The sequence below is a fragment of the Neomonachus schauinslandi genome, chromosome 2, assembly GCF_002201575.2.
Source record: "Neomonachus schauinslandi chromosome 2, ASM220157v2, whole genome shotgun sequence".
In the NCBI taxonomy this organism is placed as follows: Eukaryota; Metazoa; Chordata; class Mammalia; order Carnivora; family Phocidae; genus Neomonachus; species Neomonachus schauinslandi.
The window spans coordinates 34,726,393-34,744,767 of NC_058404.1; the positions used below are offsets into that span (position 1 = coordinate 34,726,393).

The window sequence follows — 18,375 nt, forward strand, 5'->3', positions numbered from 1 at the left end:
GGCCTCCACGCCCGCTCAGCCCACTTGCCTACAGAGTCCTAAGTCAGATCCAGGCCATGGGGGAACCAAGGGCAGGTGAAACATCTGATTTGGAGCTCAGTGGGCTAACCGGTCTGCCTGAACCATTCACTGGCTCTTTCCTATAATCTGGAGCAGAGGGTGGGGCTCCTGCCCTGCACAACTTCAGGGGGCGCCACTGATACAGAAAGCAACATGGTTATACCAGGGAAACCGTATCCCCTCTCCATCCACACTTTCTGGCTTGTAACAGCACGTTCTCCTGCCTGTGTTCTCCCTGTTCCTTCAGGCTCTTGAGCAACAACAAGATTACTGGGCTCCGGAATGGATCCTTCTTGGGACTGTCCCTACTGGAGAAGCTGTAAGTGCTGGGGCAAAGTGGGGCAGACTTGGGGGCCGGTGGTCATGGGCAAGAAGTCAATCCAGGCAGGATGAGGACCCCTGGGTGCCGAGGGACCCCTCAACCCCAGAACCTGCTGGCTAAGCGGGGCCCAGAGTCAGACCCACGGGAACCCTGCCCAGGACTTGACCACCAGGTGGAGGGTATGGAGAGAGGAACCAGCTCCTTCCCCAGTGACAGCAGTGAGTAGGGAAACCTCGCTGGTCTAGGGAAGGATGGGGCTCAGGGAAGTTCATTAACGCTCTTAAATGAGCAATTAGCTGTGAGGGCTGAGCCCCTTAGCTGGCCAGATGCCACTTCCCCACTCCAGCTGGGGGCCCAGCATAAAGGGCTGAGGAGGATTTAGTGGGACTGAGGCCTCTTTCCTCCCCCCCACCAAACAAATCAACAAACAAAGCCCCATGAGGCTAGTGCCCTAGGCTGAGGGTGGGGAAAGTGGATCCCATCCAAAGGGCCCCCACCCCACCTGCCCTGGTTTGGAGCTACATCCTCCGGGCTGCCCTACGGGCCCAGGCAGCCTGGCACTGGGCTCAGGACTACAGGGGCCCTGCTGGCCAGAAGGGACTTTTTCCCCAGAGTTGGGGGCCTGACTCAGTTGAGGGCAAGTCACTTAACCTGCCACATTGGGGACTGAACCAGCCCCTCAATTCCCTGCTCAGCTGGCCTGCTGCAGGAACCACAGCCTGTACGACAGCTTTGGGTCCTGTCTCCTCCACAGGAGACCTGGGCCTCTGTCCCTTCTGGAGCCTGATCCTTGCATTCTCCCCTGCCTCTGGCACCCGGTCTCCTACCTCCGCTCCCACCCTGCGGGGCGTTCCCAAATCCTTCAACAGAGCCCCTGCCCCTTGACTTCCACTTTTCCCGCCAGGCGTGGATCAGTGTGATGGAGGATACAGAGAAATAAGGTGGAAGCCTGCCCTCAAAGAGCCCGAGATTACGGTCTAGTGGAGACCGCCAGTGCCATGTGTTAGAATTCAGTAGGTTGGGGTTTCCATAAAACGCAAAGGAGGGACGTCACTGACCGGTGAAGGCTGGAAAATTCGAGGGTAACTGGGATGCAGTCTCTCCATGACATGGAGTGTAGATTTTCAACCATGACAACAATTACGAGGTCATCTCTACGACAGCCCACTTCACAGGGGAAGGGAAAAGCTGTCTCGCAAACTCCCCAGCCTGTGAGGAAGGCGCAGTGGCCTGGCTGGCTTCGTGGCGGTGGGAAGGGGCAACCCCATGTTTGGGGTGGAAGGCCGAGCATGTTCTGTCTGGTCTGGGGCGTGCCGGGGTGGGAGGGGGTGTCGGGTTGTTGACGGTGGCGCATGCACACAGCGCCGTGACCAGAGCCCTCCACCATCTGCTCTGTCGCTCACAGGCCGGGTGTCCAGACGAGGAGAAAGGGCTGCCACTGAGCGGCTAGTAAAAAGTGTCCTGGGTACCGACAGATCGGGAATGTTTTGCTCTCCCACAGGCAGTCAGGCGTGCGGGAGCTCTGATTCCTGCGCTCAGCCCAAGCTTGGTCTCCGAAGGCTGAGTGGCAGGAAAGTGCTCGCTCCTTCCAGGGATCTTTGGGAGGATGACAAACTGCAGCTGCCTCCAGCCCGTCGCCACCCAGAGGCGCTGTCACTTCTCCTTGCCGTGAGCCAGACGGCTCTGAGCCTCTCGTGGCCCCACTGGCATCTTCCCATCTTTACCCCTCTCACTTTATCAAAGACCCACCGGGTCTCCCCGCTTCTCCTTTAGTCTCACGAGGGTCAACTTCCTGATGAAGAAGAGAAGAGGGTCCTTTCCTTCCCACCCCTGCCCACGTACTGAATCTCCCCAGCACCGGGGACCCGGGTGACTGTGCAGCAGGTGCTTTCAAAGCATGGGAAGCAGAGAGGAATGAGAGCGTGGTCAAGGAACAATGACGAAAAGCTGAATCTCATGGCGGGGCAGGAGCGCGGGGCGGGAGACAGATGAGAGTTCAGAATCCCAAGTGTGAGCCCTGCTCTGTTAGGAATCACCCAAGGCCTTCATTCTAGAGATATGTACTGAGCCCCCTTTGTGTGCCGAGCTCTGTTCTAGGCATTGGGAGTGAACGCAATAGACCCAGTGCCTGCCCTCAGGGAACTTACCCTCTACGGGACACAGAAAATAGCAAATAAATGTATAATGTATCAGGTGATAGGTCTACAAAGAAAAACAAAGCAGGGTAAGGGGGAAAGAAAGCAGTGACAGTAGGGGGAGGCTGCTGTTTGGTGTAGCGAGGTCAAGGAAGGCCTCGCTGACAAGGTGACTGAGCCCGAGGTCTAAGGGAGGGAGGAATCTGGAGGGGAAGGCCCTTGGGTCCACCCTATGCCTGGTGGGTCTGAGGAGCAGAAGGATCTGTTGATGGGAAGTGGTAAGAGATGAGGTCAGAGTGATGCTGCAGTGGGTGCCAGGTCTGGGATCTCGGTTTCCTCATCTGTACAAAAGAGGGGGACAGGGTGATTTGTAAGCTACATTATGGATTTTAAATTCTATGATCCTTGGATGTGTATGCGTGTGATACCCACAAGTGCTGCTTGAGAAGGAAAAAAATCAGAGCACCCAAGGTTGCAGCCAGGCTTTCCAGAAGAGGGGAAGCCTCTGGGCAGAGGCGTATGCTGTGCTCAGCAGGTATGCATGCTTCCCAGGGATAGAAAGGCCGGGCAGGGCCGGTAGGAGCCCAGGATCTCCAGCCTGGCTGATCACCACTGTTTCAGTCGGGTTCTCCAGAGAAAGAAAACCAATAGGAGATGTGTGTGTGTGTATCTTTATATAAATATATAAAGAAATTATATTAGTTCTTTATAAAGAAATGTATTTTAAGGAAATGGGTCATGTTGATTGTGGGGGCTGGCAAATCCAAAATCTGTAGGGCAGGCCAGCAGGCTGGGAAGTCAGGCAGGAGTTGATGCTTTAGTCTCCAGACAGAATTTCTTCTCCAGGAAACCTCAGTTTTTTGCTCTTACGCCCATCAGCTGATTAGATGAGGCCCACCCATGCTATCCAAGGTAATCTTTATTTAAAGTCAACTGCTCGTAGATGTCCACCGCATCTACAAATTACCTTCACAGTAACGCCTCCATTAGTGTTTGATTAAGTCACAAGGTGCTATCGCCTGGCCAAGTGGACACATAAAACTAGTCCTCAAAACCACTGTCCCACCATCCCAGGGATGGGGAGAGATCCTCTGCCCTACTCCCAGAGATGCTAATTCATCAGGTCGGAAGGGGCCTGGGAATTTTTTACAAGGTATGCAGACGATTCTCATGCTCATCCGGGGTTGGGAAACAGTGGACCAGATGACCCCGAGACTGTGGGCCTATTCATCACAAATGAGATGCTGTGGCCTGGCGTGCAGTTGGTGCCAGGAAACACTGATCTCTCTGTCCTGTCAAGCTCAGACATCCAGGCTTGGGCAGCTGAGTCCATGGCAGCTTAACATCCCACAGTCTGTGAGCTGCAAGTCCCGTGGGAGGGTTGGGGCCTAGCCTAATAACTGAAATGGTAGGTCTGGGCTGCAGAGAATGCCAGCATTGCCTCCTTGTGCTGAGCGCCTCTCTGGCCTTTGAAAATGGGTCAAGTATAAGCATATGGGGGGAGGAGGTCCGCCTGGTCCCTGTTAATGGCAGGGGCTTGAGGCTGGGAGGGGATACAGAAAGGGCACCGCATGTGAATGTGCCTTCGATGATCTCAGGGGAGGACAGGTGCTCCAGAGAGGCTGGGGGGAGAGTGGGGGACTTACCTTGTGGGCTCTATCAGCCAAGCAGGATGGACAAGAAAACCTGAAACAGGGTCCAGCAGAGCAGTTCACCGCCAGCCCATGGCGTGTATGGAATCGTCCAGATGGGCGCTGAGGCCCTGTCTCTGAGCCCTCCCCTCTGTATCCCCCCAGCCCTCGGCATGGACAAGCCTGTTACCCAGAGGAAAGACTTCTGGGGTGGAGGAGACCGGGCGGGCCAGGAAGGGCACGGAACTCCATTCTGGAGTCAAAGAGGCCTGGGATTGAGTCCTGCCTCTGTCATTTACTTTCTGGGTGCCTCTCCAAGCCTGGTGTTTCTCCCCCTGGAAAAGGGGGCAATACGGGACTCCTAGACTGGCTGTCGTGGGGACAGCATGGGCTTTCAGTAAATGCCTGTTCCCTTCCCTTCTCGGGAGAGTTTGAAGTTGCAAGATGTTATGTCGGCAGCCCCCCGTTGCATGGGATTTGCCCAGAGCTCCCCAGCCTTGGCGGGCAGTCCTGGAGCTGAAACGAGCGTGCGTGCGCGCGTGCCGAAAGTACTCACGGCTGGCCCACCCGTCTGGTCCCTGGCATCTCCGCCCACATCCCCCACCACGCGCCTTCAACAGGGAGCAGGCCACCAGAAGACCTTCCCGGGCTCCCAGGGTGCCCCGGCCACAGTGAGAAGCCCCCAGACTGGGGACCAAGTGGGCCGCAGGACAGCCAGCCCCCAGAAGAGGCCAAGGGAGAGAGCCTGGGCATGCACGCGAGCGAGGGGGTCTGTGTGGACACACGGCCCCAGAGGCCTGTGCATGCCTGGAGGAGAGGACGTGGTGAGGGGAGCCTGGTCAGCCCCAGGATGATTTGTCATTGCCTAATGAGATTAATGAGCCCAGGGGGCTGGTATGCAGCGGTGCTGGGGCACTCATTAGAAGCAGATGCTCATGGGAATGGGGGGGCTCTGGGGGTGGAGTGGTTCTCACCCGCCAGGTGGTTTCCATTAATCTGTGGGCGGGGCCACGAGCGAGGCCGCCTGGCCCGCGTCCTCCTCCCCTTCCCATCCCCACTCACACTGGGGAGGAATGCAGAAGAGAGGCTGCTGACTCTGGGAACAGCTGAGGGCTGGGAAGGGAGGCTTGTGGGCTTGGGGACAGCCCTCTGCTCTCGTAGCCCCAGCGCCTGGCAGAGTGTACATGCTGAATAAATACCTGTTGGATGATCTCAGAGACAAGAGGGGCCCGGCCCGGGGTGGGCCCATCTCGGTTTTCTCCCGCCAGATGCTCTCCCTGCCCTGCCCCCCACGCCCTCCATACCTGCGCGGGGGTCTGGCTGGCTTCTTGGCCAGCCCCCGCTTTCGAAAGAACCTTGGAAGTCCTGGAGGGCCCAGGGAAAGCTGCTCTGCGGCCTCCGAACCTATAATTTGGTTTCTAAACCCACAAGCAGGGAGGTCTGTGGGGGCCGGAGGGAGCCATCTTGGGGCCACCCCACCCTGTCCAAACGTGGGACACGGCTCGCCCTCACACGTGCGCGCTCTGGCGTGCAAACTCACTCGAGATAGAATTAACATCCCGGAACGTTCGCCCACTTAAAGTGTGCCATCCGATGGCTCGGAGCGTATTTACACAGTTGTGCAGCCATCACCGTCTAATTTTAGAACATTGTCATCATCTCCAAAAGCAACCGTGCATCATTAGCAGCCACTCCCCGCTCCCCTTCCTACTCCCAGCCCTCAGTAACCACTAATCTCTCTGCCTCTATAGATCTGCCTATTCTGGACATTTCATCTAAATGGAATCATATCATATGTAATCTTTCATAACTGGGCTTTTTTCACTTAGCATAATGGTCTCAAGCTTCATCCAGATTATAGCATATATCAGTTCATTCCATACAATACGGCCGAACAGTATTCTGTTGTGCGAATAGAGCACAGAAGCTTTATCTGGTGACGGGCCCTTGGGATGTTTCCACTCTGGGGCTGTGACCATTCCTGTTCAGGTTTTTGTGCGGATATACCCTTGTTTCTCCTGCAGATGTACCTGGGAGTGCAATTGCTGGGTCCCTTGGTAACTCTGCCGAACTGGTTTTCACGGTGGCTGCACCATTTTACACCAGTAATGTATAAGGGGTCCAGTCTTTCCACACCCATAGCAACTCTTGCTGTGGCCCGTTTTTTCTATTATCACCATCTTAGCGCGTATGAGGTGATATCTCTCTGTGGGTTTGCTTTGCATTTCCCTACTGACTAACAGTGTCGAATCTCTCTTTGTGTGTTATTTGGTCATTTGTATGTAAGTCCTTTGCCCATTTTTTTCAGCTGGTTTGTCTTTTTATTATAGAGTTGGAAGAGTTCTTTGTATATTCTAGATAGGAGTCCCTTATCAGATATATGATTTGCAAACATTTTCTCTCATTCTCTGGGTTGTCTTTCACTTTCTTGATGGTGTCCTTCAGAGAGCAGAAGTTTTAAGTTTTTATTAAGTCCACTTTATTAATCTGCTCTTTTGTTGCTTCTGCTCCCACACTCAGTCTTACACTCAGCTTCCTGAGCTCCAGCTTTCCCAAGAAGGGTATAGGGTATGATTTGCTCCCAGGAACAGCCCCCCTCCCCGACTTCTGCCACAGAGTCCTTCTCCATTCTGGCATAGATACAGGGAGAGGAGTATGCCTTGAGTCAGGGTAGCCTGCTCTGGGTTGGGCGAGGGGTGGTCGGGAGCGGAGGCGCCGTCCACACACCACACCTTTCCCAGCTTCCAAGACCTGGGCTCTATGGAGGCAGGGAGAAGATGAGAGATTCCACATCATAGTAACATCTGTTCACCCTCATGACCTCACCTAAGAAATGAAGGGATCTTGGGGTGCCTGGAGGGCTCAGTCGGTGGAGTGTGCAACTCTTGATCTTGGGGCTGTGAGTTCGAGCCCCACACTGGGTGTAGGAATTCCTTAAAATTTTTTTAAAATCTTAAGAAAAAAAAAGGAAAGAAAGAAATGAAGGATCAGATTAGACAATCCAGGGCAGGGGTTCATCACCTAGGTTCCACAAGCCCCCTGAAATCATGGACAGTGTTGGGTAGAGTGCATTTTTCTGAGGCAGGAGTCCATAGCAAGAAGCACCAACCTATAGGGACCTTGCTGGTCCAAAAAAAAAAAAAGTCCCAGTTCTAGGATAGCATTTCCTCTGGGGCGCCTGGGTGGCTCAGTTGGTTAAGCGACTGCCTTCGGCTCAGGTCATGATCCTGGAGTCTCTGGATCAAGTGCCGCATCGGGCTCCCTGCTCGGCAAGAAGTCTGCTTCTCCCTCTGACCCTCCCCCCTCTCATGTACTCATTCTTTCTCTCTCAAATAAATAAAATCTTTAAAAAAAAAAAAAGGATAGCATTTCCTCCTGCTGCTAGGGAGGGTAGAGCCCCAACCTGCTTCCCCTACCTTAGGGACCAGGACCCCATCGGGCTGTCAGAGCTCAGCCCAGTGAGCAGCCGTGGGCCTGCACCCCTCAGGAGGAGACCCAGGCCTGGCCCGTCTGGGCAGTCGAGGGGCTGCCTGGGTCACCCCTGAAACCACTCTGTGGGCGTGAGGCAAGGGGGCAGGAATGCCAGTGCTTGGTAGAAGCTCCCCTCTCAGAGGGCCCCGGCGTGGCTCTGGGTGGCAGGAAATCCAGGGCAGGAAGGGGCTGGGGCCCAAGTGGCCGCCTTGCTCCCATCTGCAGAGCATCAGTGGGGCAGGCGGGGTGGGGGCTCTCAAGGGGGGCCGGGGAGGAAATGAGAATAAACACAGCGAGCGGAGAGGGAAGGGGCGGGGGGCTGCAGCCTCAGCCCCTTGGCAGCCCATGAAGGGAAGTGACACAATGAGGAATGTGTTTCCCTCTGCCCGTCCCCTGCGTGGGGGTGGGAGGCAGAGCCCTGAGAATGGCCAGACCCCAACCGGGGCCAGGGGGCACATGCTGGAACAGCACCAGAGGGGGGTGCTTTGAGAGTGGGGAACCAAAAGGGGGGTGCCGGCAGGAGGGGCAACCCAGGGCAGGCGGGGCGCTCCCCCCCAACCCCGGCCATCTCCAGTCTCCATGCTGCGTGAGCATCCAGGGTCTGCGTTCTTGCACGTTCCCTGCTGGGGTACCACCAGCCGCCTGGGTATGGAAGCCATCCCTTTCTTTAGGAAGCTGGCCCCTTCTGGTGGCTTTCCCTTCTTTCTCCCTTCCCCTAAGGGGCTTAGGGTTAAGGAGGCCAAGTCCTTGGTATGAGGGTGTTTCATTTCTCTCTCTCTCTCTCTCTCTCTGGGTGTTTTTGTCCCCAGCTGGGACTGGCTATGCGAAAACAGGCCCCCTGGTGGGATGGCACCTCCCCATCCTGGACACCCATTTCCTCTCCCAGAGCTGGGAGTGGCTGGTTAACCCCCTCCTGCCCATAATCCAGACATGTCCCTGAGACTTTGGCAGGCAGGGCCAAGTGCCCCGTGTGTCAGCCTGGGCTGGAGGGTCACAGGGCCTTGGAAAACAGGTTGACCCCAGATATCTCTGTCAATCTTCTCCTTCCTGTGCAGGCTCTTTCCAACAGGTTGATTGTTCCAGGAATCCCCCACCCCAGCCCTCTGGCTCATAAGCACCCTCTATCTGGGTGGAGAGCAGATAGCTAGCAAGGAGGCCGCAGCCGCCATCCCAGGGTCCCAGGAGGGCAGGCAGTCTGGCTGAGCAGGGAGGCTTCCTGCTACATTGCTCCGTGGGGCTGCAGGCGTGCTGGTTGGGCTCAGGAAAGACTCAGGTGGTCCTTGAGTAGTTGGGTGAATGGCCAGTTGGTGGTCTAAGCACCTCTTCTGGTGGCTGTGCTCAGGAAGCACAGGATGGGAGGGTAGCCAGTGGGCCAGCACTCACCTTGGTCCTTAGTGGCCCCAGAGAGCTGCCAGTCTGGTTTTGAGCTGGGGCCAGGTGGGCACCCGTGGGTCCCCAGGGGGGGCAGGAACTGCCCCTTCAGCTCTGTCCCTGCCACCACTGGGGGAGGTCATGTAAGGGAGGAGGGTTGCTGTCTGGTCATGTGGTTGCCTTTGAGCAACCAGATCCTGGGACAGAAGCTGCTCGGATGACTGACCTGCACTTCACTCCCCTGAGTGGGTGGCCCTTGGCCCCATGGAGCCCTGCGGGGGGGGGGCACCACCTCCTACTGTCTGGACCTGTTGGAGCTCAGCCCAGAGATGGCGTTTCCCTTGCCACCTTCCCTCAGCACTGGGGGCTCCGGGGGGGCCGGGGGGGGGGGGGGGGGGGAGGCAGGTGAGCAAGCCTTTACCCCCTCAGCCTTGCCTTCCTCTTCTGAGGAATGAGGGGCTGCCATGGGGGTTTATGATTCTGCCTGGGAGTCAGAGACCTGCGTCAGCCTGCAAGATGTCATCAGCTGCCTGACCTGTTCCCTCACCTGTCAGGTAGAGAGATCAACATGGACAGAACAGCTATGGAAGTACCTCCCCCAGTGCCAGGCTCCAGAAGATCTTACCTTTGTATAGCAATTTACAAAAGACTTTACCCCCCATTTTCAAATGGTTCTCATAGCAGCTCCTGTGAGATCCTTGGCAGCTCAGATGGGAGCGACCTGGGCGAGGCCTCCCAGCTCCTAGTTCAGTGCTGGCTCCATTCCTTGTTTCCACTCAAGGGGACCCCATCCCATCTCTTGGCTTCTATATTCTTCCTGACATCTTTCTGACCAGCACCCCTTGATGGTAGCCGGGGGGGGCAGCAAGGAGACCTATCTGAGAGTTGGGGTCCTTCGTCCAACCTCCCCACCGGCGCTGAGGAGATTAGAAGAAAATCCAGTTCCCAACACTGCTGGTAAAAATGGGGCTTCCCCACCCCAGGGGAATGTGTGGCCCCCAGAGTGGGAGAGGGCTGAAGGCTCCCACTTGCCTCCCACAGGGACCTGAGGAACAATGTCATCAGCACGGTGCAGCCTGGTGCCTTCCTGGGCCTGGGGGAGCTGAAGCGTTTGTGAGTGGCATGTCCTGCTCCCCAAGCCCTCCCAGCCCTCCCCCTCCCTGGAGATGGTCCCCTGGATCCCATGACCAGCTATCCCTTCTTGTCTCCCCACTCACAGCGCCTCTCTCCCCACACAGTGCATGTGGGGGGTAGATGGGGGAGACACTTCAAGCCCATCTCCTTGTTCCTCCTGCTCCCACACAAGCCCCAGCCACACACGTGTGTCCCGCACAAGCGGATCCATGTGGACCGTGTGGCCGGCTTGCTGAGGTTGTGTATGTCCCCCTAGAGATCTCTCCAACAACCGGATTGGCTGTCTCACTTCTGAGACCTTCCAAGGCCTCCCCAGGCTTCTCCGACTGTGAGTGACGGGCAGTTGGGGTGGGCGGGGGGGAAGGCTCGCCTCGAAGGAAGGGTTGGGAGGAAGGAGCCAGCAGCAGACCCTCTCAGGCCCCCTGCATTCCCTTCACTTGCTCCTCCCTCCTCCGGCCCAGGGAGACCCTAAGATCCTGGCTCCCTGTTCCCTGCAGAAACATATCTGGAAACATCTTCTCCAATCTGCAACCTGGGGTCTTTGATGAGCTGCCAGCCCTTAAGGTTGTGTGAGTATCTGTTCCCAGCCCAAGGACTCAGAGCCCTGCTGCCTTTCTCTGCCCAGGAAGGACACACATAAGCATCATGACCACGGTGGCCGGCCTTATGAGTAGGCAGGACGGGCAATGGCTGAAACCGCCGTATTTGCCTTCCCACCATCGCCAGGCTGGGGGTACGCGTGTACCCCCGTGTGCCCCTTCCAGCTGCAGTCTCTCCCAGGGCTCCATCCCCACCCTGGAGCCCACACTCGCTGTGCTCTAGTCGGTGGCCCCTCTCCCCGTTCTGCAGGGATCTGGGCACCGAGTACCTGACATGTGACTGCCGCCTGCGCTGGCTACTGTCCTGGGCCCGCAATCGCTCCCTGCAGCTGTCCGAGCACACGCTCTGTGCCTACCCCAGCGCCCTGCACGCCCAGGCCCTGGGGGGCCTCCAGGAGGCCCAGCTGCGCTGCGGTGAGCACATCCCCCCCTGCACACCTGCCCCTTGGTGCAGACGCGCTCCAGAAGGGCCCCCCCGCTGGCTCCGCGCTCCCTCTGCCTTAAGGGTTACTGGGTGGTGGGCGCCTTCTCCAGGGCATGCGTCCTCTCCCTCAGATCCCGCTGGGGGTCCCACCCTGGTGCATGAAGGCCTCCCCGCCCGTGTCTCCTCCCACAGAAGGGGCCCTGGAGCTGCACACGCACCACCTCATCCCGTCCCTGCGCCAAGTCGTGTTCCAGGGTGACCGGCTGCCCTTCCAGTGCTCCGCCAGCTACCTGGGCAATGACACCCGCATCCGCTGGTACCACAACCGGGCCCCCCTAGAGGGCGACGAGCAGGCGGGAATCCTCCTGGCCGAGAGCCTCATCCACGACTGCACCTTCATCACCAGGTACAGGCCCTGCTGCCCTTTCCCAGCCCGAGGCATGGGGTGGGGGAAGCTACAGTGCCCATCAGCCGCCCCCCGAAGGAGCCCTGCTCAGTCAGACATGTTCTGGAGAGTACGGTCCTGTGCGTGAGAGCGCACGTGTGTGTTTATGGAAATCCAGGACTGAGTCATAAATGGTCTTGGCGAGGCGATAGAAAGTCAACGCCTGGTAGAAAAAAAAAAAAAAGATTACAACTGACGGTTCTTTAGCGCTTTTACAATGTATATAGTGACTCTCACCAAATTATGGGACTGAATCTCTCCAAGAGACTTGCAAGGGAGGTCTTATTAGCTCTATGCTAAGGGTGGGGAAATTGAAGCTCAGGAAAACCATACCAGAGGGCCAGTCGGAGTTAAAGGAGTATGTACTTGTATCCCTCGCTCCGTCAAAGAGAAGCCCCCCGAAGCTCCTGCCCCGCACGCCCTCAGTCAGGGGCTGCGTGCGGGTGGACGGGGCCAGGGCGCTTAGGGAGGGTGGCGCACCCACCGTGAGTGCCTCGCGCAGCCAGCCCTCCGCCCGCCCGCAGCGAGCTGACTCTGTCTCACATCGGCGTGTGGGCGTCAGGGGAGTGGGAGTGCTCCGTGTCCACGGCCCAGGGCAATGCCAGCAAGAAGGTGGAGATTGTGGTGCTGGAGACCTCCGCCTCCTACTGCCCCGCTGAGCGAGTCGCCAACAACCGCGGGGACTTCAGGTGCGGTGCCCTCTGCCACCCCGGCCCCGCCCCCACTCCTGTCCCAGTCCCAGCTCCTGCGTCCCCGTCGGAAAACACGCCCCGCCCGCCCGGGCTGCCCATCTTCTGTAAGTCCCCGGCCCCAAGTCCCACTGTCTTGCTGTTGTTTTTACAGAGACCTTATCTTTTTGTATAAAGTCCCCATCTGACATATGCTGTGCAGAACAAAAAGTTTGGGTGGGTTTTTTTGTTTCTTTGTCTTCTTTGCATTAATAGTTTACAAAACTTTCCCACAATGGATATCAGATTTTAATACCCCCATGAGCATCTCCGTGAGGAAGGGCAGGTATTATCCTCCCCATGGACAGCTGAGAACACTCAAGCCCAGAAAGGGTAAGGGGCTTGAAATCAGGGCTCCAAGTCTGAAGAAACACGGACTTAGAAGGTGGAGCTCGGGAGCCCCGCGGAGCCCATCGAAGGCCAGTCCGAATCCTCTCTCTGAATCCCTCCCCCAGGTCCCGAGGGGTTCAGCATCCCAGGTCTAAGGGCAGAGGAGGGACCCTTGCTCTGAGGAGCTGGGGCGTCAGCAACCTCCCGCCTCTGCCCCCAGGTGGCCTCGGACTCTGGCTGGCATCACAGCCTACCAGTCCTGCCTACAGTACCCCTTCACCTCGGTGCCCCTGAGCGGGGGGGCCCCAGGCACCCGAGCCTCCCGCCGGTGTGACCGAGCTGGCCGCTGGGAGCCAGGGGACTACTCCCACTGTCTGTACACCAACGACATCACCCGGGTGCTCTACACCTTCGTGCTGGTGAGGCCAGGAGAGGAGAGGGGCGGGGGGGGGGGGGGCGGGCATCCCATCAGCTCTGGTTCTGGGGAATGGGGAGGGGAGCCCCCTCATGGCTGTGGGCTCTGCTGCTCCTCCGGTCTGTGGGCGTGAGCAGTGAGGGGCTCTTGCTCTTCTCTTCTAGCTTTTCTCCTTCTAGGGCATTCAGATCCCTCCCCCTCCCCCTCCAGGGCCACTCCAAGCATCTTTATTCCCAAACACAGCAAGGGCAGCCTGAAGGGGGAAAACAAGGACAGTGTGAGGTCGTCCCATTATCCTTAGGCCAGTGGTGTTAGAAGTGGGCGGCCCTGAGTCCTGATGAGTTCATTCCTTCCATGTGCCTCCTGTCTTGATTAGACCCAGCTGGTGGGCTAGACCCCTCTCCCCAGGCCTTGTCGCCCTGAGCTTCGGCACAGACAAGGGGGCCCCCTAGGGGCAGTTCTTGGGGAGAAGGGGCACAACTGGACCATCTCCTTTCTTCCTTCAATTCTCCCAGATGCCCATCAACGCCTCCAATGCACTGACCCTGGCTCACCAGCTGCGCGTGTACACGGCGGAGGCAGCCAGCTTCTCAGACATGATGGATGTTGTCTATGTGGCTCAGATGATCCAGAAATTTTTGGGTTATGTCGACCAGATCAAAGAGGTGAGATTCAACCCGGCCTCTGGGGCCCTTGAAAACCGCCCCCCATTTGCTCAAGCCTCTTGTGCCCCTAGCCCCTGGGCCCCACACCCCACTCCTGCCCTCAGTGACTCCCCCCGCCCCCGCCAGCTGGTGGAGGTGATGGTGGACATGGCCAGCAACCTGATGCTGGTGGATGAGCACCTGCTGTGGCTGGCCCAGCGCGAGGACAAGGCTTGCAGTGGCATCGTGGGCGCCCTGGAGCGCATCGGGGGGGCTGCCCTCAGCCCCCACGCCCAGCACATCTCTGTGGTAATATGGGTCAGCTGGGAGGGAGCTCCTTGGGGAGCCCAGACCTGGGAGGGACCTTAGAGTCAACTGGGGCCGGCCCTTGCCTGCCAGGAGGAAAACACTCCTGTCTCCGGGCAGCAGGTCCTGCAAGTATGCACCTGCCATGTGCCCAGCTAGCAAGAACCCCCGCACATGACTCAGTTGTGCAGAATCTGCCTCCAAGTCGTCAGGGGCAGTGGAGAGGGAGGGGGCCAGTGACAGGGAGAAGTTACACAAGGCTTCATGGTGGGGAACCGAGTTGTAACGCTAGCCCAACGGAAATAAACTGGAGGAAGGGTAAAAGGAGCCGAAGGGATGAATATAAGAGGAGACTTGGAAGCAGGGCGACAGCACTGTGATGGAATGAGGAGTCACGGAGACTCCTGCTCCCTAAGAAGAGGGTGACATTGCCAATGGTGGGTTGTGAACCAATGAACAACCACCACAGAGCATCTTCTATGTGCAAGATACTGTGCTAGGCACCCTGGGTGGTGTAAGGAGGTTGGACGTGGACCCTGCTCCATGGCTTGGCTGGGGTGGCAGAACTAGTGTCTGCTAAGAGGTGAGCCAGATCAAGGTAGGGTGCAGTCAGGAATAACGTGTAGGGGGGGCACAGCCTGAGCGAACCTGCAGGGAGGGACTGGGCAGTGGCGGGCAGGAAGCCAAGAGAGAGCCGCCGTATCTCAGATGGGGGGGTGACAAGCTCCCTGTCCCTAGAACTCAAGGAACGTGGCATTGGAGGCCTACCTCATCAAGCCCCACAGCTACGTGGGGCTGACCTGCACAGCCTTCCAGAGAAGGGAGGCAGGAGTGCCAGGCGTGCGGCCCGGGGGCCCTGGCCAGAACCCCTCACCAGAGCCCGAGCCCCTGGCTGATCAGCAGCTCCGCTTCCGCTGTACCACAGGGAGACCCAGCATCTCTCTGTCCTCTTTCCACATCAAGGTGGGCACTGGGGGAGGGCCGTGGGGGGGGACGCGCCTAGACGCAGGTGCCTGGGGCGGGGGGCGGGGGGGGTGGTGTGTGTGAGTGGAAGCGGATCCAGAAAAGGGGTTCAGGGGAGGTGGGAGGAGGGGACCGGAAGGCCTCAGAGTCCTAGGGGTTCCCAGATGTCTCTGAGGAACTCCAATGTCCCCCCAGAACAGCGTGGCCCTGGCCTCCATCCAGCTGCCGCCCAGTCTGTTCTCGTCCCTTCCGGCTGCCCTGGCTCCCCCTGTCCCCCCAGACTGCACCCTGCAACTGCTGGTCTTCCGAAATGGCCGCCTCTTCCGCAGCCACGGCAACACCTCTCGCCCTGGAGCTGCTGGGCCTGGCAAGAGACGCGGTGTGGCCACCCCCGTCATCTTTGCTGGAACCAGTAAGGGACTGAGCTCCCCGTGCTGCACGGAGTGCTCCCAAGTGTCTGCCCCGTGCCCCTTCCCCCTGCCCTCCCCTCACCCACAACCCGCCTAATGCCCTGGGGGAGGGGGCCGAGGAGAGTGGCCACTCAGCATTTCCCAGGGGGATAAGGGACAGGGACGTCCTCTCAAGGAAGGGACTGCTGGAGAAAAGGCTCTGGAAGACATTGGAATTTATATCCCAGATCTGTCAAATTTCAAAAGGGTTACAAACACCCCCCCCCCCCGGACCCCGAGTCCTCTTGTCACCTTCCTGTCCCTCAGAATTATCTTCTCCCTTCCTTTCCCTGAGCCCAGCCATCACTCATTTGGCATTTAGAATGGGCCACCTCCCAGTGCTTTTTGATTCATCCTTGGGTCTCCCTGGTGAGACGGACAACCTGGAAGGCAGGGCCCGGACTGGCATCCAACTGCATCTGGAAGCCCAGCGCACGCCCTGCCCCGGGGGGCCTTGCTGTCTTGCTGCTGCTTAGCTCTAGGGCGAGCCTCCCTGCGGCCTGGTTCTACCCTGGTTCTACCCGTGTGGACCTCCCTCTCCCCTGCAGGTGGCTGTGGTGTGGGCAACCTGACCGAGCCAGTGGCCATTTCGCTTCGGCACTGGGCTGAGGGGGCTGAACCTGTGGCAGCTTGGTGGAGCCAGGACGGGCCTGGGGGCCCCGGGGGTTGGAGCTCCGAGGGCTGCCAGCTCCACTCCAGCCAGCCAAATGTCAGCTCCCTGCACTGCCGGCACTTGGGCAACGTGGCCGTGCTCGTGGTGAGTGGGATGGTGGTGGGAGCTCGGGAGGACCAGGGACCAGGGAACGGGGGTGAGGTGGGGGTGAGGGTAGGGGTATTCTGATCCCCTGGAGCCACATTGAACTAAAGAAAGGACAGCGGCCTCATCAGGCCTCGTGACTGTAGGATTCATGGGGAAATGTCCCTCTGGTCTTCCCCACACCTTTTCATCTTTCAGGAGACAGGGAGGTCCTGCCCCTACTCATCGAGACAGATGGATCTGGAACTACCCAGCCCGGTCTTCACATCCTGCACTCTCTGAGACCCAGATTGTTAAAGTGGGGGGAAAAAAATCTGGGACCATTTCTCCTTTCTGGTCACCCTCCTCACTCACTCCTGTCCGGCTCCCCCTCCCTCACATTTTGCACCCCCTTTTCCCAGATCCTGAGCAGACGTGCGCCTGGATTATAGACAGAAACCTCCCCCTCTTTCGTCATCTCTGATTTTTAGGCTGAGAAAAGTCCCCAGAGGGGCAAGAGACGAAGAGGGAGGGACTGGTAGATCATTAACACTACCTGGGACTGACTTTCTATGAGTGGCTGTCTCAGCACTTATGTCTTCGCCCACCTGGATGGACGAGGGGCCGAAGCTGAGGACCAAAGCTGACCGGGCTTGGGAAGAGGAAGAATGGTGTGGGGGACTGGCCAGGACTCCATGGGGTGGCCTCTACCCCTGGCTTCCTACTACTTCCTCCTTCCTACTCTTTCCAGGAGCTGAGTGCCTTCCCCAGGGAGGCTGGGGGCTCCGGGGCAGGGCTGCATCCTGTCGTGTACCCCTGCACGGGCCTGCTGCTGCTCTGCCTCTTCTCCACCATCATCACCTATATCCTCAACCACAGGTGGGGGCCCCTGCGGTGGGGGAGGGCGTGGAGGGAAGGCTGTGGGTCTCCCTGAGTACTGGCCAAGGGTTCCTTTCCCAAGTGGGCCCACATGCCGTTCCCAGGCTTGCCTAGCATTTTACTGGAAGGCTCTAGGGCTGGAAAACACATTTTGGGGGTTAAGCCCTCCCTGCCCTGGGGCCTCTCTCACATTCACACACATGCATGTGCACAGATATCTGCCTTCCCCCCTTGCCCTCCCAATGGCCTTAAGACCCCATGGGCCTGACCTTGGGTGGGTGGCCCATTAATTAAAGACTGTTTCTGGGGCAGCTCCATCCATGTGTCCCGGAAGGGCTGGCACATGCTGCTGAACCTGTGCTTCCACATGGCCATGACCTCCGCCGTCTTTGCAGGAGGAATCACACTCACCAACTACCACATGGTCTGCCAGGCAGTAAGCAGGAGAAGGGGCCGGGGGGGGCTCCAAGATGAGTGATGGCAGCCTAGGCACAGAGTCGGGAGGTGCAGGGGAAAAAACGGGGGCTCATGCTAATAGGCCCCAGCTGCACGGTTGTGCCCAGCCTTGCTGGGGTGGGGGCCGTGGGAGTCGGGGTGGTAAGAAGTAGAGAGACTACGAGATGGGTCTTCAAAGTGGAGACTGGGGATCTCCAATGGAGGAGAGGTCAAGGACAAGGCAGACAGCAACAGCAGGGTTGTGAAAAGTCCCCCAAGTGGGAGAGAAGCGGGGGGTGGAAGGAGAGAGGGTGACAGCAGGGACAGAACCTTGAGGAGGCTCAGGGTAGAGCTGGGGGTGGGACAGTGGGAGGAGTGGGAGAGTAATACTGCGGACTGGGGCCCCGGGGTGGCTCCAGTAGTAGCAGCCTGGTCCCCCAGCCTCTGTGGCTTGACCCCGCAGGTGGGCATCACTCTGCACTACTCTTCGTTGTCCACACTGCTCTGGATGGGTGTGAAGGCCCGAGTCCTCCACAAGGAGCTCACCTGGAGAGCGCCCCCTCCACAAGAAGGGGACTCGGCCCCGCCTGCGCCCCGCCCCATGCTCCGGTACTCGTCTCCAACTGTCAGCTTTGCAAGGGTGAAGGGCTCCCAGGCGGGTGAAGGACACCACCGTCTGTTTTCCCAGGGTGGAGGCAGGGCAGGTCCAAAGTCCTGGTTGAGCACTCTCCAAAGAGAGAAGAGGCAAAGCCCGAGGTGGCACCAGGTTGCCCAAGGCCATGGAGTGGGTGCATCCTTAGGGCTTTTGAGGGCTGACAAGGCCAGGGAAGAAAGTGACTCCAAAGGGTGTTGGATAGGGATCCTGGCAACCCGAGTGGTACCCTGACTTCTGTACTCT

At 58.3% G+C, this 18,375-nt stretch overlaps 1 protein-coding gene across 1 annotated transcript in view; it reads left to right on the plus strand.

Moving 5' to 3' along the window:
- The window catches only part of ADGRA2 (adhesion G protein-coupled receptor A2), a 33,530-nt gene that overhangs the window by 12,007 nt on the left and 3,148 nt on the right, over positions 1–18,375 (plus strand). Inside the window, exons 2-17 of the mRNA XM_021681566.2 lie at positions 308–379; positions 10,032–10,103; positions 10,381–10,452; positions 10,622–10,693; positions 10,974–11,137; positions 11,340–11,553; positions 12,117–12,281; positions 12,871–13,069; positions 13,581–13,730; positions 13,857–14,018; positions 14,754–14,978; positions 15,174–15,390; positions 15,976–16,184; positions 16,915–17,042; positions 17,355–17,478; positions 17,941–18,086. Of these exons, the coding sequence (XP_021537241.1) occupies positions 308–379; positions 10,032–10,103; positions 10,381–10,452; positions 10,622–10,693; positions 10,974–11,137; positions 11,340–11,553; positions 12,117–12,281; positions 12,871–13,069; positions 13,581–13,730; positions 13,857–14,018; positions 14,754–14,978; positions 15,174–15,390; positions 15,976–16,184; positions 16,915–17,042; positions 17,355–17,478; positions 17,941–18,086 (2,391 nt within the window). The remainder of the gene's footprint in view (positions 1–307; positions 380–10,031; positions 10,104–10,380; positions 10,453–10,621; positions 10,694–10,973; positions 11,138–11,339; positions 11,554–12,116; positions 12,282–12,870; positions 13,070–13,580; positions 13,731–13,856; positions 14,019–14,753; positions 14,979–15,173; positions 15,391–15,975; positions 16,185–16,914; positions 17,043–17,354; positions 17,479–17,940; positions 18,087–18,375) is intronic.